Source organism: Oenanthe melanoleuca, chromosome 1, assembly GCF_029582105.1.
Source record: "Oenanthe melanoleuca isolate GR-GAL-2019-014 chromosome 1, OMel1.0, whole genome shotgun sequence".
In the NCBI taxonomy this organism is placed as follows: domain Eukaryota; kingdom Metazoa; phylum Chordata; class Aves; order Passeriformes; family Muscicapidae; genus Oenanthe; species Oenanthe melanoleuca.
In genome coordinates this window covers 83315593-83332612 of record NC_079333.1, presented here as the reverse complement: position 1 = coordinate 83332612, position 17020 = coordinate 83315593, and the positions used below count along the sequence as shown (strand labels likewise).

The 17020-nt window shown below is 38.2% G+C and overlaps 1 protein-coding gene across 1 annotated transcript in view; it reads right to left on the bottom strand.

The window, feature by feature from the left end:
* SLC9A4 (solute carrier family 9 member A4) overlaps positions 1–17020 on the bottom strand; it is a 34568-nt gene that overhangs the window by 16201 nt on the left and 1347 nt on the right. The window contains exons 2-7 of the mRNA XM_056489400.1: positions 15253–15716; positions 9921–10180; positions 5829–6046; positions 3656–3858; positions 2445–2531; positions 1199–1269 (exon numbers count right to left, since the gene is read on the bottom strand). Coding sequence (XP_056345375.1) covers positions 1199–1269; positions 2445–2531; positions 3656–3858; positions 5829–6046; positions 9921–10180; positions 15253–15716 — 1303 coding nt within the window. The remainder of the gene's footprint in view (positions 1–1198; positions 1270–2444; positions 2532–3655; positions 3859–5828; positions 6047–9920; positions 10181–15252; positions 15717–17020) is intronic.

Genomic DNA, 17020 nt, shown 5'->3' with positions numbered 1-17020 from the left:
TCTTTTCAGAGCTATTCAGATAGATGTGAGATAAAGGGATAGCATTTACTCACAGATATGTGTAAATGCAGCTATTTCAATGGATTTTCTGCTCCAACAGAGATTTGTTCACTTCATTGACTGCACAGACAGTGGTGTGGTCCCAGCAGATGGATGTCCTAAAGCTATCTCTGTACTCAGAGCCAAGAGGACAGTTTCTGGGTTTGCCCTAGTACATTATATCATACTCCCCATTGGGACAAGAATTGGATGTAAACTAGAGGATACATCCTCTTCCCACTGTGAATTTCTGGTTTCCACAGGGAGAAGCTCAGTCGTGAAAGGATTTGCCTCGTGTCCCAGCAGACACCCTTGGCTGGATTACTGGAGTCCAGTACTGAAAGGTCAGACAGAATTCCAGGACAGAAGCCCAGGCAAAACTAGGGATAACTTTTAGCCCATGGCATCATAATAGGATGTTTGGGGGAATAAAAAAATCAGTCTTTTCCCTACTTCCTTTCACATGCTGTGGTGGTGGGCAGCATGTCCACAAGACTCCCTTAGGGAAAAGGGAAAGGCAACAGCAGATCCATCTCTTCTGGGCAGAGCCTGGAAAAGCCACAAAGCTTCACAAACCACCTCATCCTGCTTATGGAAGGGACAATACAGACCCTGCATTTCTGAGCAAAGACTAGCTTGAGAGTATCTGCTTATGCTACTGGCTATTTAAATCCAAACATTCCCTTCAATACTCTTATTTTAGGTATTACTGAATACAAAGACCTGTAGGAACAGGTGATAAATTATTAGTGGTTCTCTACTACCATCAAGAGATCCTATTTGCAGTGGAGACTCACAGCAAAAGTCAATGAAGCACTGACACCATGTGTAGCTCACATTCTAAATCCAAAGTTTAAAAAGCATTTTCCAGGACCTTAGATTTCTACCAAGGGCTATGCACAGGCTGATGTCTGCAGCATGAGTTCCCATGTTATGTTTTTCTTTCTGAAATCTTATTTTCTGCTTGTGCAGATCCAATTTAGCAGGCAATGTATGAGCATTGCACTCTCAAGAGTTAATAGTTACTCAGGAGTTCAGTTTCTAAAAAGAGATATGGCACATGAGCCCAGCATTTTGATTTCCTATTCTATTTACTTACTGTATTGTACATTATAGATAAGTTATTTTATTATATTAGACTGCAATAAGAGATACTTACTTATCTCTCAGCTGATAATGACTCCAGTGTCCACATATGTCCTCAATTCCAGCCTTCAAGTGATCCATCAACTGTAGAAAAAAAACATAGAAAGATTTTAAGTGGCCATTATGAAAAAAGAATGTTACCACTAACATGCACTTGTTGCTATGATTTTGAGATTTATTTTTTTATTGCACCATGTAAGTTAATTCTGAAAGCATTTCTAATAAACTTCTCTAAAATTTCTACTACATTTCTCTAAAAATCAAGGCAAAGATGCCACTGTGGCAGCTTGGCTGCAGTGGCAGCATTTTGATGGAGGCAAAAAATTGTCGGGTCCTTTTTGTCTTCTGAACCCAAAAAATAAATTCTTGGTTCTGTTTCCCCTCCAAGTTTCCCCTCCTTATGTGTGACCTTCCTGGGTGAGGCACAGGATCATGTACCAACACCTTTTCCTTGATAGGCAAATTCTCTGAAGATTTTGCAGAATGACATGAGACTGGTCACTGCTAACTTCTATTATTTTTGGTCATTTTTTGTGCATTTCTAACAGTCTAGGGACAGAAAAAAGCCAATTCTTACAGACATATAAGGAGTGTTTTAACATGCAAGTTCCCATCAAGGTTAAGTGTAAAGGCTCAGATAGCAAGAATTAAATTCACTTTAAATTCTAAATCAGTTCAAAAGTCTCTGCAACCTATGTCTCTGTGTGTGTTTCATTTTGAGGCACAGTGTTAATTTCAAAAGTATTCTGTATTGTGAAATGAAAGAATGTACATACCTTTTCTATAATGTTAAATCAGATTGAACAAGTTCCTGTTATTTTATATAATAGTAATTTGGGAAGTGAAGTAAATCTTTGAGAGGAGAAAAGATCACTACTCAGAATAACTTGAAACTAAGATTGCAGTTCAACAGTTCGGCTCAGTTTAATAAAACTGGATTAAATGTTTCTGACTAATCCAGCTAGGAAGGATGGTGGGTGCCTTTGTAAACATTATCTTTCTGCTCCTGTCCTCTCATGGTCAAAGTACCAATAAATAAGGGACCTACTACACCATGGATGATAGTCTAATATGATAGTAAATATGAATATAAATGAGATGCAATATCTTAGAAAATTATGCCTAGGGTTAACTCATACATTCTTAAAAGCACTGAGCATCCAAATCCACTGGATGCCAGGTTTCCAAGTGCCTCCCTCTTTCCAGCTCTTTTAGAATACTTGTTCTTTTCTTTTTGGATACTTATATAAAAAACTTACTCGCACATGAATTTCTTCATTGATAGATTCCTTTTTGTTCGTCTTTTTAACATCCAGATATCTGACCAACGGTCCAATTGTGATTCCCTGCATTTGGAATAATGAGTTGATTTGTTAATTATCTTTTAGGCAAAAATAGAAAGAAAGCAAAAGGGGATAATTTTAATCAGACAGGAAATCTGTGCCTTAGCACAGAAATTAACCATTATTTGTATGGAAAGCTACAGAAGAGAATTAAAAATCAAAAACTTTTTTAAAGAGGTTTTTTTAAGTGAGATTCTATTTATTAGCTTATTCTAATTATGTAAAGTAACTAACTCATTGGCAATCATCTTCAAAAGAGGATTCATTTGAAAGAAAATATTATCTTTGTGAGGTCTTGAAATCTTTAAACCATTTACTCCAACATTTTCAGACTTAAACATTCCAGGGGTTTTTTCACTTAGAAACAGTTTCAGTTTCCCATTTCCTTACTACAATGCTACAGAAAACCATTTTAAAAGGAGAAATAGAAACAAACTACTATTTTCTGAAACATTCTGGTGGAATGTAAGTGCCTTATTTATCACAAGTGCATAGTGCCCCATTGGCACCCTAGAGGATCTGGGACCTTGGTATTGGAAAATGCAAAATACGGGATGCAAGTCCTCTAGAAGTTTCAGTTCTTCCTGGTACAGCAGTAAGCCAGGTGGAATAACTCAAATATCTAAAGTAGACACCTATACTTACAAATGTGACTTATTCACTTTATATTTTTTAATATTCTTTTACAAAGGATTTCAAAATATTTTTATTTGATCTCCAAGACAGACAAAGGTAAAAGTACAAAATTCAAAATCTGTCACAGAACAGACATACTGTTTTCTGGTCAGTGTGAGATGCATCACCAATAAAGAATGAATCAGTGCTGAAACGTAAAGTTAAAATACTTCTTAGAATGGAAGGGCCAGGAAATGCACGTGGAATGAACATAAATAATTTTGGACACCAAGTGCCCTCTCCCCTGAATATTTTAGAAGATACACCTTTTCAATACAGAATTTTTGTATTACCTAAAAGCCCTAAAAAGGCTAATTAAGAGTGCAGTGCTAAATCTGGCCCTAAAATGCAGTAACTTGTCCTAGCCTAAGACTGAATTCAATGCAATTTTCACTATGAAGCTTTCAGTCACCCCTATTACATGAAAGTTTTTCATTAGGAAATATACATACTTGGATGAACACAGTGAAATATATAACCACAAGAGTGGCAGTGATGAACAGGTTTTTTCTGGGGAAAAGATTCCTTGGAAGCAGGAATGCCAGAGAAAAGCTGCTGGCTCCTCGAAGGCCACTGTAAGAAATAATGAGCTGGTCTTTGAAGGTGAAAGGATATGTTCTGAACTTGTTACTGATGTAGAAGAGAGCAAATACACCTAGGAAGGGGAAAAAAACACAGCTATTATTAATCAAGGAGAAAAAGAAAATATTAAATATTAAAAGAAAAACAATGTCTTGGCATGAGGAAGTGTTGACAGCCCATGTTTTTTTTTAGTTTTCTTTTCTTGTAGCTTCTCTTTGACCAACAGCTAAACTTGGCTTGTGTGAAATATCTCCTACAAAATACTGTGGTTCACAATGGCTTCAGGATTTAAATTTATTAATGCAGTTTAGGAGAGAGATTATGGGAAAATATTTACTTCCTATATTTATGTTGCATAGTTTTCTCCAAAGTGTTCTGGAGAAAAGAAAAACAACTGGATGAGAGTTTTCCCTGTGCCTTCCCTTGCAATGTTTCCTGATTTCTGCACAGTATCTACCAAAAGTGTTTGAACAGGGTTTTACCAACAAGTCCTGTGGACAGGTTCACTGAAAGACAAAGAGTAATAGCATTTTAATTTTTAATCCTCAGGCTTATTGTGTCTCTAATTCTTTGTTTATTTCTCCAATTTCATTTTACTTTTAATAAAATTTAAAATTAATAAGACAATCTATGGCTGTGTAAGGACTGCAACTTGTCTTTATAGAGTACTTTTAACAATTTTTTTGATTTAGTCAATCTTCTTCATCTTCCATAAGAAATATGTACCCTATGCTCTATGTGGAAACAGTTAAATTACTGACATACTGAAAAATGCTGATAATTACTGCTGTTCTTTTACACAGCTATCACTGGCACACTCAGATTATTAGAGGTAAAGCCAGTAGCAGTATCCTCTTATGTAGGCTGCTGGATCCCACTTTATGCAAGACCTTTTCTGGCTACTTATAACTATGCTAGACATCAGGTACTCAGACTGAAACAGCCTGTGTGAGCTGTCACCCTCAGGCCACTTCTCTTTACTTTATTCAAGCTTCAGAGAAAATGATGATATCATTTTAACACACAAATTTAGCAAAAAATATTCTGGCCTTCCTCTGGAAAGCTCTAGCACTCCCCTTGGTGTCTGAGAGAAGGATGGATGTGGCTGGAAACAGCTTTTATATAAGGAGAACACTCTTTTTGTCTTAACTGGAAGGATATTTTGAAATTAAAAAATTTAGAGGCTGTACTTGGTCCAGATATAGCAAGAAAATACATAATTATTTTCTTTTTGATACCACCTCCAGAACACCAGCCACCAGCCTTCTTATTCCTTCCCCCTTTTCAGCATTCCTTTCAACCCATCCTGAACAATAGGAGAAGATGAGAAGCTGTGTCCCACAACTTGTCTATAGACATTATCTATAAACTTCCCTGCCCATGCTAGAGGAATCCCAGTCTGACAGGTCAGGGAATAGGAGACCTTTTTAGGTATAGGACATACCACGTGAAAAATAGAGTAATTTCATATGGGCACTACTTTTTAGCAGTTTGAAACTTTAGACTTGACTTGTGAGACCTAGTAGCACAGAGCAGTTAGCCCACAGGTGATATAAGTCCTTGTTCAGTTATCAATGCTAATTTCCACCTTCCCTCTTTTCCTATGCCTCCAGCACTCCCCAGATCAGGACCTGTATTGTCATAGCTGGAAGTGTGATAATGTGCATTATCTAATTTGTAAGTTAATGACAGTGTGTGGTGAAGTCATTATGAGGCCCACTTACCCAAGGGACATATAGTAAATTAAGATATAAACATCTCTATAAGCATAATCCTGATAATATTTTTATTTTGCTTTTAAAAATTCCATTTTCACCTAAACATAAAATCTATGCTTGGAAACTGGCATTCAGATTTGCATGGGGCTTTTTTCCCCTTTTTCTCCGTGTGTAGATTTCTGAAATTTGCTTGTCACTTATATAAACCCAGTAAATTTGTTGTTAAACCAATTGTGCCAGTCCCCACAGACTTTTCCAACACAGCTTTTTACCAAAGAGTTTTTCTCAGAGGTGCAGAGAAGATTGTGTGCAAAAGCTGACTTACTTAGTGTCCTCCAAATGAGGCAGAAGAGCAGAGTGAAGCAAATGAAGGCCCAGTTCCATTCATGGTTTTTCCCCACTGTAGACACTCCCATGAACACAAAAATCAGGGTCTCACTGATGCTGCTCAGCATCTTCATGAAGTATTTTATTGTGGTATAAGAATTCTGGGAAACATTCTCCTCCACGTATTTTTTCATCGTCACTGCACATGCTGTCATCCTGTATCAAGCAAAACATCAGACATCAACTACAACCTGCTCTTCTTTTCAGTTAAGGACAACATCAGCCATCACTTCCTCCTCTGTCCTTCACCAGATTCTGACCTCCATCATAACAAGAAACATTTTGTTTCTTTAGTAACATTAGATAGAAAAGCATCTTCATTCAGGCTTGTAAAAAAAATCTGTTTTACATACAGGATAAAGGAAGCAAACTAGTCAGCCCTTCTGACAAGGGAGTGAGGGTATCACATACCAGTTCAAAGTCCATTTTATCCTGAATGCCTAACATGGAGCCACCAAGCACCAAATATTTGTCTCAAACAGTAGGCAGGTCGGTTTTGTACCAGCCCACAGGTGGATCCGTCAGAGAGACATGACCTGCCTCTGGGTGACATTCTCCCCTGAGGTGGCAGTGGCAGATCATGGTAGTGCCATGCCAGGGCCATGGCTCCCATGGCTCCCTGGCAGTGCCAGGACTCTCCAACCACAGCAGCCCATTGTGGCACAGCAGGAGAAAACTCGGTTATCCTTCTCCCTTTAGTTACTTAGGGTGAGGTGTGTGCCTAAGGAAACAAAGGGATCCTTTTCCACTTCTTCACTGTTAAGGAAGACTAGAGCCTGCATCAGAGGCATCAGCAGCCACCCAGCACAGACACTGGTGACAATGACATGGAGCAGCAGTCTTTGATCAGCCCTATTGAAGGGGATTCCCTCTTCCACTCTGCATTTTCCATGGGTAATACACAGATTGAGTGCTGTGCTAGTAACATATTCCATCACCTATCTAGTTTCTATTGATATGATTTTAGTCTTTGGAGGCTTCTGGTAATGACATTTTTCCAAACTTGTAAATTCAGAGAATGATGACTGTTCATTAAATAACCTTCCTCTAGTTTCAGTTCATTTAATTTCCTCTGAAGAAATCTCAAGGGTATCCTGGTGGAGCTGAGTCATTTAGCATGTCCAAGGACACTCCAAGACAAGGCCATTAGGCATTAATGATTAATACTGTTGTCTTTCAGATACACATACATAATAGACTTTCATGATCCAAGTGAAAAATGAATGAATCCTCAATAATTCAGAAAGATGACAATAAATTCCCATCCCTAAAACAAGCAATAATTTCCTTAATGAAGCAGTAAGAATAATAAATCCAACTTACATTAACATTCTTATATTACTAATAATTTCAGAAATCCAATGAAAATAAGAAGTGAAAGAAATAAAAAGCTATGAAGTCTAGTGCAAACAATAGGCAGGGAAGCAGTATTTTGAGCAGTGCAGGTAGAAAAAGGTCCATATGGTATTATTATTGCCTGCATAGTAGAGCTAATCCTGCTCAACTAAAGTTGCCAGTCACCTCAATCTGAGCATATGTATTGGGTATGCAAAACATAGTACAAGACCCATCTGCTTTGTCTAATTGCTCAAGATAATCTATATCCACTTGAACTACTGATTTAATATGTTTAAATATTCAAATACTGCTTCCCAAGGCCATCCTGCAAAGGTTGTTTTTATAAAGACAATTCTGCTTTGAAGCTGAATAACCCAGGGCTCTTCAGCCTGGAGAAGAGTAGGTTTTAGGAACACCTTATTTAAATATTTTGACATTTAAAAGAGGCCTATAAGAATGATGGGGACAAAGCTCTTAGTAGCACCTACTGCAATAAGAGAGGGGATAATAATTTTAAACTAAAAGATTTAGGTAGATTTAGACTAGATACAGGGGAAAACTCTCTTACAATGAGAGTGGTGAAGCACTGTAATGGTTTGCCCAGAATGGTGGAAGATGTCCCACCTGTGAAAACATTCAAGGCCAGTTTGGACAGGGCTCTGAGCAGCCTGATCTAGCTGAAGATGTCTCTGCTCATTGCCAGGGCACTGGACTAGATGGCCTTTAAATGTCCCTTCCAACCCAAACCATTTTGTGATTCTAGGAAGTCAGAGCTTCACAAGCTGAGTTGAATGAATGCACCTGTCTGTACATCAGCAGCCATGTGGCTGTATTTGTTAAGTTTAAGCTGGTTTGGCCTCTATAAAGGGAAGCACTTTCTGGAACATGAGGTCCTCCAAGACCCACCATAAAGCTCAGAGCCAGTATAGGCCATGCAAAGCTGCTGCTCCCCACCAGCTGTGCCCTGAGCCTACGGCAGCCAGCAGCCCCAGCTGCAGCATTTAGCAGCAGGAGGTCTCCATCTCTTTATGCTTTACCCTGCAGATGGGCTCTTTGGTGTGGTATCCCTGAAAGTCACTTCCCAGCAGCTTTCTCCTTAAGTCTCTCACTTCTATCCCTATTCCTTCCTTTCTCTTCCAGCTCCTTTCCTGCTGTCATCCTCTTCTCACAATTCTCACCCTTTCTGCATTTACTCCAGTCAACAATCTATCAGCTTTCTCCCTGCAGGCACCCATTCCACCACATACTTTGAGGAACATGTCCCCAGCATTAAAGCAGTATCAGGTTATCCTGACCACAAAAAAATATGAATGTCAATATTCATATACATGATTATAAGTATGCATGTGTAGGTGATGTTCCCTCTTTTGCCCAGTTTCAATCCCAGTGATGCTCTTCAAATGTAATGTAATTCCAGTAAATTGTGTTAGAGCTGATATTCACAAAGATGTCCTTTTGTAGGAGGATGGATAGAGATAGTGCTGAAGGCAGTCTTACCCCTGATAAATTGCAGCTGTGCCAATTACCAAAGAGAGAGAACAGCCTTGCCCTCACAGCTAGGATGGGAGTTATGCTATGAAAATGACTACCAAACTGTACAAGGGGGGAGCATTGGAAAGAAAGAGGGAGAAAAGCAGCAAGCAGAGACATTGCTTCAGCAGACAGAAGAACTGAAAGAGCATTTACTAGAGCAGCAGTGGGAGCTAGAGACAGAGTGTTTCTATTATTCAATGCAATGTGTTTATATATATGAACGTATATATGAACATATATATGAAACCTATATGTTGTGCTTATGAATTGCAGCTGTTAATCTTTGTTAAAATTCTGTAGACATAGGTATGAAATTTCATAGATAAGAAATAATACTTCCATAGGCATAAGTATAAAGATTTTGATGGTGCTTGTTACTATCCCATAAGTGTAAGTATAAAAACTGTGATGACATGTGATGTAGGTTTGGGGAATGAATCAAGGTCAGTACACAGAGGAATTCCAGAGTTAGTGGAATCTACACAAGGGATGCTTGTACCATGTTTGCTATCTCTTCTGCAAGGACCCTGTAGAAGGATGGCAGACATGGCATTTATCTAAAAGAAAGGAAAGGGAGAATTGTAGGCACTCAGTTTGTAGTGTCTGCAGTCGAGCCTCATCCATAATGGGCTACAGCTGTGTAGGACAGGTGAACAGTATTGAAGGTAAAGAAACAAAAGGGGAGAGAGGCCACACAGGTATAATGCACATAAAATGAATGGTATAAAAGGTTGTACTGAAGAACAACAAAGTGCTGGTGCTTGAAGCCTTCTTTGGTGCCAGTCATACCTCCTCCATCATCCTTTCTTGTGTTTTCCATAGCCATTGCTTTACGTCTCTTTTATAATCTGATTGTGAAGCTGCTTAAAAATAAATACAGATAAACTGATGTATTATCAAATCATTCTCTCCTACTGCTGATCTTATCAAAGACAGCAGACAGATAGTGGCAGCACTGGCCACTTTACCCACAACTTGCAGTACTTTTGCCAGCACTCCTCGTTAGCATATCTGTGCCTGCATTGACTGTGGGTTTGCTTTTCCTAATTACCACTGCATTTTACAGACCTCCAACCTTTGTACCAACCTTGAGCAAACCACCACAGAACAATGCCAGCTCCTCAAAGAGACCACCCAAAAAGCCCTAAGGAGTACTCACGCCAAAATGCCCGAGATGTAAAGGGTTTCAGCAGACAAGTATGAGAGGTAGCTGAACATGAAGACCAGCAGGGGCTCAATTGAAGAGACGTTGTGGGTGAAGCGAGTCATGAACGCTGAGACAAATCCAAACACGATGCCAAACAAGACTCCACCCAGCCCCACCACGAAGAATCGAGCAAAGCCAGCAAAGACATCGATGGATTCGATTTCTTCGTACCTGTGCATCTGCGTGAAGGCGATGAAGATGTTATACAAAACCTACATGTGAAAATAAGAAGACAGCAAGTAAGCATCTTTCTGAACCTGGCAGGCTTACTCATCTCACAGGTGAAAAAATGTGTGTGTGTTTAAGTGTCTGTGTATCCCAGAAATTGCTTTTTCTGGGATAGATAAGACAGATCAGCAAAGGAACAGTTGAAATCTCAGCTGGCTTTTAACAAATCCCAGAAATAACAGTCTGTTAAGTATCCTGAAAAAGAGAAAAAATAAAATAAAAAGAAGGGTAAATATCTGTGGAAGAGAAGTAAATTACTGGGGACCACATGCCACTGAATAATAAAATAACACATAAATAATAAAATATAAAATATGATAAAAATAAAATAATAATATTACAATAATAACATTATTACAATAATATTACAATAACAACAATAGAATACAAGAATAATTTAAAAGCACTCTCTTTTTTTTGTTTGTTTGATGGTTAAGTTAATTTTTGGTCTTTGTAGCAGAAATTAAAAGCCCAGCCAGGTACATTGAAAACCCCAGGCTCTACTCTCCATGTTCTCCTTGTGACTCAGGTTGGGGCAGGGCAAGGACTAAGAACCACATCTTCAATTTAAATCCAATTTAGTTTGTCTATAGGATCAGTCAGTAGACTCAACAAACTTCATTAGATGGACATGGGAATGTTACATGTTTTTCAATAGCACTTGGAACATAAAAATCACAAGACATCACTGGGAAGGGAAGATGGTAGCCTCAGTCTCATATTTTCTCGAGCTAGGCAAAAAAGCCTCTCTATTATCATGTATTTGGAGTCTGATGCCACTTAACCATTTCCTCAGAGAACAATCTCAAGATATGAACCAAATGTTGTGACATTCTAAATGTTTTACGGACCTTGCACATATGCACATTTTGACTAGAAAGCCTGAAATTACAAAATTTAAAAGAAAATATCAGACTAGAAGAAAGATTCAATTTATCACAAATTATAATTTTATATAATTTATTATAAAATTTGATCTGTAAAGATAATATCTTAGAGCACAAAACGTTACCAAGCTTCTATTACCAATAAGTTCTATTCTGCAGAAACTCTTAATGAAAAATTTTCAGCATATTCCACTTTCATTCATCTTTTAGAACCTAATAGAAAATTTCCAGAGTGGTGTAGTAATAAAAAGGCCTTAGAGGTTGCTGACAATCAGTTAACATTAAGTCCTGTCAGATCTGTTTAGTGAGTGTGTAACACATGAAAGTCACCTTTCAGTTTTAAAGAGAATTTGAGAAGCAGCTAAAGACACCTACTCTCAAAGCTGTTGCACTAAAGCATTATTTCAAAAACAATAAATAGACCAAAGTCATTTGCATTTTATGGTTTTCTTTGGTCTTTCTTCTTCATCCAGTTAATTCCAGAAGGTTATTAAGAAGACTAAAGCAGGTATTTGCAGGTAGAAGAGTCAAGCTCATTAGGATAATAATTACTTCTCAGCTACTATCCAATCTTAAATTGCTGCTGGGGACATATAACCTTGAGCTGTCACACAGTCTCTTCTCCAGGAGGCTCACTGCTAATAGTTCTGGGAGACAGACAAAGCCAAGGAAAATATCTCATTTAAGAAAATACCCAGAACTTCTTTTTTCTAAAGCCAGTGTATGAAATTTTTTGGTTGAGTGCAAGATAAGGAAAAGAGGGTTCATGTTCTCACAGTAAGCAAACCTCACCCTACCAACCTTACAGCTTTTAATTTCAGAGCCTGTTTTCTCTCTGTTTCCCTTTCTTGTAGACTTTGAGCTCTTCCTAAGACTTGTGAATTTTTATAAATGATACTACAGCATGATTCTATGCTGACAATGATGAAAAGTTCTCAGCAAATGACTTAAGAATTTTTTTCACTTTTCAGTTCCTAAAGTACCTATATGATTCAACTGATTTGGCATAAAAATGGAAGTTATAGAAATATGACATAATTTCTATTTTTTTTAGGGGGGGGGGTTATGTTCTTTGTGGGAATAAACTGTTCTGTACCACAACCTGCACTGTGTCATGTAAATAAGGCTAAGCTAAGTTACATTGCAGTGTTCATGCCAGTAAATCAATTACTACAATTCTTTATGTGTTAGGAAAGCCTGAATCAGGTTAGGAGGCTTTTGTTCACTCAAAAAGAAGGGATGGATTGATAGTGGTCTCATGTAGCAGCTCTGAGAACAGCATGCTTTGGGCTGTTTGGAGAGGATTTTGTACCACTGGCAGCTCGTAGAAACAGGGAGAGGAATAGAGAGAGCATGACACTGCTGCCACAGGGAACTCCCCAGGAACTGCTCCAGGCTCCAGGTGTCCATGTACAATTACTGCACACACAATCCACATCAGAAGCATTGCAAGAAGAGATTTGCAGGTGACTGCCTTAACCATCAACACAGGCTGTATTGATAATTCTTTCTTACCACCCTGCTAATTCTTTCTGACCACAGTGGAACAACTTTTACAGCAGGAGCAGAGTATCTCTATCCTCCTTTCTAGCATCCAAACCAGTGACCAAAGTCTTTCTCAATGACACCAAAGAGGCAACTTCAAATCTCCTCAAATAAAAAAAGAACAAAATTACTTAGGCCTTCAACAGATATTAGATTTAGCTGTTCTGCTGCATACAAAGAAGAGAGGGTTCCATTAGAGAATACAGCCAGTGCCACCCATTTTGAATACACCATGATATATAGGTGTTCTCAATCTTTCTAAAATCAAGCCTCAGAGAGGAAGCAGGGAATATTTCACTTCCTGATGCATACAGGTGCTCAGCTCCTGCTTAGAAATAAAATTGTCTGTGTATGTATGGGACCAGAGCTTCAGCTGGCTGAAGTACTTCACAGCAAAATCAGGGTATTCCACCTGAGTTCAGATTTGAATAAGCTGCACTGGATTTACACTTTTATTGAACAGGGCTTTGAAATTCCACTAATGTATGATGTTTTGTAAGTCCAGCCCTCTTGCTGTCTGAACTATTCTGATGCTAACAGCCCACTCAGAAATAACTGGGGAAAGAAGCAATTAACAGTACTTGGAGCCTTCTTTTTCCATCCACAGACATGGCTCTATCAAGGAAAATAAGAAAAGGTATCAATGGGTAAAAAGAGTAAATCATCAACTTTTCTTCCACCCCCTTAATGGGAAGTCATAACTTCTAGATTATAATTCTGTTATTTTGTAATATCTTTTTATATACCAGGATGTTGAACTAAATATAGGAGACAGAGTAATTGTTGCCCCAAATGTAATATACAAGTTCAACGAAACTCATACCAGTTTTTCCTGCTGGGGAAAAAAATGTTTAAGCTGATAAGCAGGCTGGAGAGAACCAGGGGATATCTGTATTTAAACAATAAAATATTATGTATGCTTAATATATCTTGGTGATATTATCTTTTTTAAACATTTAGAGTTAACTCAAATGAAACTGTTAAGAGAGAGAGAGAAGGAAATGGTAAGAGAAGACACCCAAGACAAACAGTTTTAAAGTATTGGAAAAAAGTAAGTGGGATATCAGAGAGAAGAAAGTCACCTACTGGACTCTATTCAGGTGAACACCCAGTTCTGCAGAGCAGTGCCTAAGTCCACTGCTTTAAAGACTTTCTGTCACTGCACATTCACACCATAACAGGATCCTGACTGAAAGTCAGGGAAATACCATCAGGAGTTGGACCCACATGATAAATAGCTGGGAGGAAAGGCAAGGCAAGGCAAGGTAGTGAGCCCATAAAAAAAACCATGAAACAAGCTCTTCCAGTGTGAAAAAGAGGTATTACATTTTTGAGGTCAGTACTGGAAGGAACCAAAAAGAGAAGTGTAAGAGATTGATGCATTGGGGATTTTTCTGTTACAACTATAGCACCCAAGTAGCTTGAATGTAAATTAAATTACACTTGTCCATTAGTTCTAAATCAGCCCTGTATCTCTGATCACCCAGAGGAAGGATTTATGATCAGCAGGCTGTGGCTGCAAGGAGTTAGTTTGTTCCTTTTTTCTTTTCTCAGTGCTCATAAACTGCACTTTTCCCATGAGCCTTGCAGCAGTGAACTCTGTACAGATTTTACAAGTTCGAAGTGGGCTCATGTATAGCAGTATCTGAATAGTTTTTATGTGTTTTAGATTCCTGTGATTTAAATTCTGTGAAGATCTTATCTAGTGGAATTCCTTAACCTGCTGTTAACTTGTACCACATGAGCAGTCCTGTTGGTTTTTGAGCAATAAATTTCCTGCTTGAAGTTTCTTCCTTAAGAAACACGTTTTAAATGTTCTTGTCACTTCTGCTTACAGCTACAATCTCAGATTGGTCCAATTTTAGCAGAACTAATGAGATAAGGGGAAAAAATATTAGCACAAGGAGCTTTGTAAAAACACCCTTCTATTACAAATAAAAAACCAGCAACAACAAAAACACAAACAAACAAACAAATCTCTCTTATTCAGGGAACATTGCTTCCAGATATTTATGACAAGACAGACAAAAAAGGCAAATGTTTGTCAGATGTCAGTATTTTTACTGATAGAAACAGAGTTATGCAAAGTTCTTAGTGGCATTTGGAATTCCTGTCTAAGGTCTCTGGAAAAATTTCTGGAAGGGGCTGGAGGACAGAGTGAGGTCTCCAGAGGTTATCCACATCTGGTTTGCCTTTTTTTTTTTTTTTTTTTTTTTCCCCAGAGGACTCTCTCAGGTATAAGACAAAGCAGGGTCTCCTGTATTTTACCCTTGCTGCCTTCAGTCTTTAAGCAGTACAATTTTCTATTTATTTGCTTGCACAATGTCAAGAACATTCCAAGGTCCTACATTGATCTGACCAGGAAAATCAGCTGTAGCTTATCCATTCATATCAGTGATTGCAAGAGCACATTTCACCTGTATGTAAAACACATGCTTTGGAAAGAGGTAATACAAGATATAATTTTTGCATACACTAAAATCCCTTGCATGTAATTGAGTGGAGTTTTCATAGAATAAATAATGTATTAGGATCTCCTTTGAGCAGTTCTTGTCCTGTGCCCAGTAACCCTATAAGCCACAAGAGTCCAAAGAGGGCAAGACAAGGAGCAGAAAGAAACTCACCACAGTTATGCCATCATTTAGCAATGACTCCCCAAAGATCATCATGTAAAGCTGCTCATTAACAGAGGCTTCTTCAAAAACTACCAGAGCTGCCACGGGGTCCACTGCTGAAATCATGCTGCCAAAGAGCAAGTTCTGCAGCAGGTCCAGGTCAGTCAGGCCAAAGGCTCCGATCTGGCAGATTCCATAGAGGGAGAGGCCAATCCCAAATGAGTTTAGCAGAGCTCCCAGAACAGACCACCACAGGATGGATCCAAGGTTTTCAAAAAATGGTCGAGTTGGCATGAAATAACCCTCCTCCAGAATAATGGGTGGAAGGAGATACAGGAAGTAAATGCTAGTGTTCATCACTGGTGGAGATTTGTGATGGGAAACAAAGATGATTGCTCCTACTAGTGCTCCAATGGCAATCAGGATGCAGCTTTCAGGCATGAGTCTTGGTAATCGGTGAAAGATATGGAAACCTTGAATAAAACATTAGATGATTATTTAAGTCAAAGTTAACCTGATGTCAGACAATTGTCTTGCCTGTCTTTGGACACTTTGTCTTCAGCCAGCCAGCTTTTACTCTAAGGATTATGAAGGCAAAAACAGGCAGTACTGTTCCCTTCAAAACTAAGCATTCCCATACTTGTTTCACTAAAGCAGGGCAAAAATTTGACCATGAATGTCTTCTCTTCCTGCTGTCCAGCTCCTGATTTCTGAGCAAGCATGTCTGAGTTTAAGCTCACTTCTGAGAAGGGAGAAACCTCTTTGAATTATCTTCCACAATTTGAAAAGAAAATATTTTTCAAGAATTCTTACTGCCCACTGGCTCACCTAGGCACTATACAAGGAACTGTGTGAATGAGATGTGCCTGTACTAAAAATGCCAGGATTTTTAAAAATTTACAAGAATGAGAATGAGGCTGACTAAGAAACCTTTAAATCCAATGTCTGTGACTCCGTGCTTGAGCTAGGTCAGCCTTCATCTTGCAACTCTAGAAGGTTCTGCCATGACAATATTACTGTGACCCTTGGATTATCAGTCTTCAAAAGCAAAGGAACATAAAAATATTTTTATGAAAGTTTCAATATTTTTTAGGACACTACATTTTTTTCTTTTTTTACCAAGAGGTATGTTTATATCATAACTTTACTCATCTGCATTTTAATTAAAAAAAAAAAAAACATTTTCAAGTCTTCTGCCAGTCTTATAGATAAGGGGATTGTTTTGCCTTTCAAGGTCTTGGAACTGTTTTCCATCCCTAAATCTTGAAACCCAGAAAGAAGATAATACCTGAAGAAAACACTGAAAACTATAACAGTTTGGAAATCTTCTTCCCTGGGTAACCAGATTATTTAGACTAACTCTGTCTTTCAAAATATATTTAAAAAGTAATGGCTCCACACTTTTCATCAAAAATAATATGATTTGAAAACTCACAGTAAAAGTAACAGGTCCACCTGGCAGGCATCACACAGTTCTTCTAAAGTATCTATTTAATGTTTAAAACAAGAATATTGTGTAGATGTGCCATATGTCAAGTCTTGTGCTTTTATAGATGATAAATAAAGAACTTGGTAAATATGCTTACCAACGCACTCTGCTGATGCCATAGCAATTTTTTTTATTAAAATTTTGATTGTTATGTTACCACTGAAGACAATCATAGGAATCTGATTGAGGGCATCAATTATAATCAAACTGGTAAATCATAGATAATGGTAATGATTTTTGTCAGTAGGATGACTATGACAGTAAAACTGTTTACCTTCAGGCCACCTC